This window comes from Elephas maximus, chromosome 21, assembly GCF_024166365.1.
Source record: "Elephas maximus indicus isolate mEleMax1 chromosome 21, mEleMax1 primary haplotype, whole genome shotgun sequence".
Classification (NCBI taxonomy): Eukaryota; Metazoa; Chordata; class Mammalia; order Proboscidea; family Elephantidae; genus Elephas; species Elephas maximus.
Window position 1 is genome coordinate 54,837,987 of NC_064839.1, and position 6,471 is coordinate 54,844,457.

Genomic DNA, 6,471 nt, shown 5'->3' on the forward strand with positions numbered 1-6,471 from the left:
ATCTGCGTCCCGCGCCGGCGCCCCCTTCCAGCGCCGGAATGAGAATTCCCTTTATGAGTCACGCCCGGCTGGGGCCAGCGCAGAACGAAAGTGCAGGGACTCCACCTGCCCCGGCAGGAGCTGCGGGCTCACCTATGGGACTTTCCAAAAGCAAACACCAAATCAGGAAAGGTAACGGGCCTGGGACCCGCCGGCCCGTGTCCCTTCCGCGGCTCGCGGTGCCGGTTGCCGCAGTCGCACCACAGGTTCCGCACCGTATACAGGTGGCCGTACTGTATACAGGTAGCCGCACTGTACACAGGTTCCGCACCGTATACAGGTGGCGCACTGTACACAGGTGGCACTTGGGGGAATCCAAACACGTTAAGACAGCCCCTGCAGGTGCCGGGAGCTAAAGGTGGTCACCATAGATGAGTACCAGGAGCCCCTGGGGCCAACTCCCAGTCCGATGCAAGCATTCCTGCTCCTCAAAGTCATCTCTGATGTTGACAACCTAAGGGCCTTTTAACCTATGGAAAATACCCATGTTGTTCAAGAACACAGAATGACCCGAGTGTTTCAAGCGATCTTATTTCATTTTGGACCCAGGCAGGCAACTGAAGCATGGGACCCACTGCCCTAGACTCAGTGAACTATATAGTCTCACTATCTGTATCTTTCAGGTGAGGAGCAAAAGACGGGATCTGCCCATTCTGTTTCCAAGTCTAAGGAGGAGGCGCCAGAGAGGCACTTCCTGGAGGCCAGGCAGGCAGATAGGGAGCCTCCAACCACCATCCCTAGGTCTGCAGAGACCTCCCGCCTGGGGAAAGAGACATCCAGACGCCAGTGGCCTCCACCTTCATCTGAAGTTGAAGGTAGGGGACACCAGGAGGGGCCAGAACCGGAGGCCCAAACTTCAAGGAGTTTGGGAACCTATTTCTAAGGCCTATATGATGGAGTGCCGGTAGTAGGGACATGCCCTAACAACGAAGGGCTTTAGGATGTCGGAGGCAAATATCCAGAAATCTGTCAGTTCAAAAAAGTTTAGATGTGTTTCCAGATGACAAATGTATAGCTAGTAGTCAAGAGCAGGGACAGATTATCCAATAAGCAAGGTACATATGGGCTTACTTGTGATTGCTTGCTTATCTGTAGTGCACAATTTCACCTGTTTCATCACAGCTTTGATGTGGTGAACATGAAAATTGTGCACTGCAGATTAGTAAGTAAACACAATTAAGTGTGTGCATACCTTGCTTACGGGTTAATCCACTCCTGGTCAGAAGGAAACCAGCGGAAAACAGATACAGAGGCTGTTTTTTGATGGCTGTGATCCTGAAGAGCTAGCCATGCTCTGTGGTCCCTTCAACATTTCCCAGACTAGAGCAGAATGTGGGAAGAAGCTCCACCTGGGGTGTGCATTTGTGGGCAGAGGGGTGTGAGGGCAGGCAAGGAGGGTGGCCAGGGAGAGACTAGGACACAGTGGTACACAGGGTGAGACAGTTTGCAATAAGCTAGAATGTTGGAGATTCTACTGAAAAAGTGAGCCAGTTTCTTCAACAAATAAATGGCATGGAAAAGAGGAGCAGGCTCTTATAAAGAGACTTGAGACATACAAACCAAAGACAGTGTTGCCCTGTGCTCAGCTGTGCTTGAGATCATCAGATTGGGTATTAGATGAGAAAAATCACTGTTCACATTCTTAGGTGTGATAATGGTATTGTGGTTGTCTAAAAAAATCCTCATCTGACAGATACATTCGGCAATATTTATGGATGAAATTACACGATGTCTGGGATTTGCTTTAAAATACTCAAAAAAAAAAAAAAAAAGGAAAACAGACAAAACGAGGTGACAAAATATTGATGGAAGCTGGGAGATGGGTAGAGGAGTATTCATTATACTATTCTACTTTTATGTGTTTGAATATTTCCATAAGTTTTTTTTTGAAGGTAGAATATGCTTAATTGCAAAAAATTCCAAAAAAGAAAAACCTAAATGGCATTTGTTCCACCAGCTATTAAAAACCCTTGTGCTGAATGAAAAAGGCAATCTCAAAAGGTTACATATTCTATTATTCCATTTATATAACATTCTCCAAGTGAAAAAATCATACTGAGATGGAGAGCAGGTTGTAGGGGCTAGGGATGGTGGTGGGGAGAGAAGGTGTGAGTCTAAAGGGACAGCAGAAGGGAGCCCTTTGTGGTGATGAGCAGCTCTCTATCCTGATTGCAGTGGTGGCTCCATGTGATAAAATGGCACATAACTTGACACACACATTGTACCAATGTCAGTTTTTTGGTTATGACATTGTTCCATAGTCATATAAGGTGTTACCACTGGGGGAAACTGGGTGAAGAGTACATGGGATCTCTCTGTACCCTTTTTGCTACTTTTCAAATAAAAAGTTTGCATTGTGTGATCATAAGGGCATGACAATGTCTGTGTGTGGGCACGGGTAGGGAAACTCATGCCATGTAGAATATTTTCATTAAAAATAATACGTCAGCATGTATTATTTTTAAAATAAGGAAAATATAGCCTTTTAAACAACCTTAATAGTTAAAAACTTTCATGAGTCAATGTTTTAAATATGAACTCCCCAACCGTGGTTTCAGGGGACATCTAGGTCAACTAGCATAATAAAATCTATTAAGAAAACATTCTGCATCCCACTTTCGTGAGTGGGGTCTGGGGTCTTAATCGCTAGCAAGCGGCCATCTAAGATGCATTAATTGGTCTCAGCCCACCTGGAGCAAAGGAGAATGAAGAACACCAAAGACATAAGGTAATTATGAGCCCAAGAGACAGAAAGGGCCATATAAATCAGAGACTACATCAGCCTGAGGCCAGAAGAACTAGGTGGTGCCCAGCAATAACCAATGACTGCTCTGACAGGGAACACAACAGAAAATCCCTGATGGAGCAGGAGAGCATTAGGATGCAGACCTCAAATTCTCATAAAAAGACCAGACTTAATGGTCTGACTGAGACTAGAAGGACCCCAGAGGTCACGGTCCCCAGACCTTCTGTTAGCCCAAGACTGGAACCATTCCCAAAGCCAACTCTTCAGACAAGGATTGGACTGGGCTGTAAGATAGAAAATGATACTGGTGAGGCGTGAGCTTCTTGGCTCAAGTAGACACATGAGACTATGTGGGCAGCTCCTGTCTAGAGGGGAAATGAGAAAGCAGAGGGGGACAGAAGCTGGCTGAGTGGGCACGGGGAATACAGGGTGGAGAGAAGGAGCGTGCTGTCTCAGGGGGAGAGCAACTAGGAGTACATAAGCAAGGTGTATATAAATTTTTGTATGAGAGTCTGACTTGTACGCTTTCACTTAAAGCATGATAAAAATAAAATAGAACATAGAAAAAATTATAAAGCCACCTTTAAAAAAAAATGAGCTCCCCAATGTAACTTAAATGCTAAATATGATGAAAGACAGTATTTTGGATAATATGATTTAAAAAAAAAAAAAAGGGATGATACCCAGTGCACAGTGCTGGCCAGGGGCCACGAGGCAGATGTTAGAACAACTAAGATCGCAGACAGGGCTCTGACCCAGAAGCCTGGTCCGGTGCCTCGCTGACTGATTAGCCTCGAGTGGAGGCCAAACTTCTTGTGTCTGTTTCTTCATCTGTCAAACGTGGGTCCTGAGAGGGCCTGCTTCAGAAGCTGTGTGTGGATCAGGTGAGGTCGCCAGTCCCGCAGATCAGACCAGGGTCTGCACATACAGGCTCTGTACAGGAGCCAACCATCCACCCAGCCATGCAACCAGGCTTATAGGTATTAAGTTTGGAACAAAGCAAGTTGCAAAACCACCAGTATGGCTGTGTATTTGTAAAAAGCGTGTATCCCGGCTAACTCTACTTACATGTATATGCGTGTGCAAAGGCTGACCGGCCCCTGATCATGTTCCAACAGCCTGGAAGGATGTACCCCAAACCATTCACAGTGCTCACCCCTTGGGGAACAGCATGGGGACAGGAGGCATGAAGGAGCTCTTTTGCTTTTGTGCTTTATTTAACATTCGATACACTGGGCATTTTCATATACCCTATGCATGCCCTGCAACTTTAAAACATTTGAGAAAAAAAAAATGTTGTGGCCAATATCAGAAGTGTCAATTTCTACAGCACTCTGATCAATAAGGTTCTGTACAGAGAGCTTCCAGTAGAATTAGAATCCTTTGGGAACTGCGTACCTGAACGCTGAATCTCTGGTCGATGCTGCCCTTACCCGTGTTCCCTCACCTTTCTGCATCTGCCCCTCTGAAGCTGGCCAGCCACTCACAGCAGGCAGGGGATGTGTTTCTCCTGCTTGCTTCCTTGAAAGAGCCCATCTGTTACTCATGACCCTGGTGACTGCATTGGAAATCCATTTCGCTCTGGTATGCTCCTGTGCATTCTCGACTGCTTCGGCCTTGCCTGCTGCTTTTCCTGCTAACCATGCAGCTAATTCCTGTACTCTGCCCTAGAACAGCAGCTGTCCGAAGTAAAAAAAAGGTTTTCCACACACTTACTAAATCCTGATGTTTTCTCCCTTCTAGAGAAACCTGAGCCTGCAAAGTTAAGCAAGAAGAAAGCTGCCATCCCGCAAATTGTCATCACATGCCCCTCCAACGAGACCCTCCTCAGCTGCGGCTCCACGGAAATCAAAGAGCAGAAGACCATCAAGGAGCATGCCAGTTGGGGCCCCCTCGCCCGGCACAGGAACCCCAGCACGGTGGACGCATATAGTTCCCAGGACAGGGAATAAACGTGCACCATGGAGTCCTGTTGTTACTCACACGGCAGTCCAGGAGAGCTGGTCTCATCTGCTCCAGAACCTTATGCAGCCTGGCGGAGGGCAGCGGGAGTGACTCCTGCCAAACAGTGGACTGTGGTAACAGTGAATCAGTCAGTCTGTCCTTGAGGCTCTGGCCACTGTGCAGAGGGACAAGCAGGTGGCAACTCACACTCTGACCCACCATCAGCAGGTGACAGCCCTCCTGGACTCTTGGGAGTGAGGTTGTTAAGAGCTGGAAGTTACAGTGAATAAGGTGTTCCTAAACTTTAAGGTGTGATATTCCAGAACGAGAAGTGAGTCACCTTAGAGAGGCCCAGGGGCTCCAAGCTTGACTGTGGCCTGATCTAGAGTATTAAAAGACCCACATGAAGAATGTGGAGTGTGCAGTGTATTGGGGGTGGGGCAGCCATGTCACCGAGAACTTTGGAAGTTGGCGCATCGGCAGTGTCAGGGAGGAGGGAACTGAACTGACGGCTCTGGTCTTTCTGGCTCATGGTCAAGGGCTCTGGTGGTCAGAGCCATTAGGTAACCTGAGTCTGACGCTGTTGGACATGCTGCTCGTCCTTACCAGCAGCCTTCAGGTCAGGCTCGAGCCTGCTGCAGGTGTCACTGGGCTCACGTGTCTAGTCTGTGACCATGTCTTTTCCCTGGTTATAGACAGGTAGGCAGGCTTTACACAGCATGTCCTAGGTTGCTGACATCTGGTGGGTGAACAGAACCAGGCGACAGCACAGTCCCTGGGTGGCAGTGTTCACCAAGGTTACAGACTCAACCCAGAGGAGCCAGGGAGGGGCCTGTGGCCTATGTCTTTGGCTCTAGGCAGCACCTGGACGGTTTCTGATACATAAGTACACGCGCACAAAAGTACAAATACACGTGTACACGCATACGTATGTAATGTGTACATACACATGTACACATATCTACACACATAGTTCTGTAACCTAATTACTTTGACAGATTATTTTTCAAAATCAGAAAAGCATGAAGATTTGACGTTGTTTAAAGATTATTCTGTGTAAATGAGTTTTAAACTGTTCAGGGGAAATGATTTGGCAGGAACCTGATTTTTTTAAATGCTGGAGGTTAGTGACTGAAAGCTGGTTTGCATTAACTTGAGCACCTGGAGCTGGACAGGCCTGTGCTCTTGAGTACCTCTCCTCACCTTGTGCACCCTAAGCAGGATGCCTTCCATCCCTTAGTCAGACCCTCTGAGGATCAAAGGAAAGACATGTGGAGGCCCCTTTGGGCTTCTCAGGCCTCCTGAGCTGCTCTCTGGCAGCCTCCCAATTTACCAGACAACCGAGCCACCTCTGCCCACCTCTCCTGCCTTGCCTGGGTGTCAGCAGCAGCCTCCTTGCTAAGGTCTCCTCGATTCTCCCTCGACTGAGGGGGCCTCTTAGAACCCAAGGCAGGCAGGTCTGCCTTTTCCACAACTACAAAGCAGGCTCAGTCCTGGAGCGAGCCACAGCCTCTGATGGGTGGTGGTGACCTGCACACTGGACTTCCTGCTCTATCCCTTGCCCTTTCAGTCTGTTCCCAACACTGGCAGAGCATTTCTGTCCAATCACAAGCTAGAATAGGTCCCTCCTCTCTCCTCTGTTCACATTCCCCCAAAGGCTCCCATTACCCACAGAGCAAAAGCCATAGTCCTCACAGTGGACTACAAGGCCTGCCTTGATCTATCTGTCCTAGGGCCTGGGA

General features: G+C 48.1%; 1 protein-coding gene across 1 annotated transcript; it reads left to right on the forward strand.

Annotated features, from left to right (window-relative positions):
* The first annotated feature begins 26 nt into the window (after window positions 1-26).
* On the forward strand, window positions 27-5,196 carry SPATA33 (spermatogenesis associated 33). The gene is made up of 3 exons (XM_049864168.1): window positions 27-171; window positions 663-854; window positions 4,529-5,196. Exons 1-3 carry the CDS (start codon window positions 39-41, stop codon window positions 4,735-4,737), a joined length of 534 nt encoding a protein of 177 aa, XP_049720125.1. The 5' UTR covers window positions 27-38; the 3' UTR covers window positions 4,738-5,196.
* The last annotated feature ends 1,275 nt before the right edge of the window (window positions 5,197-6,471 follow it).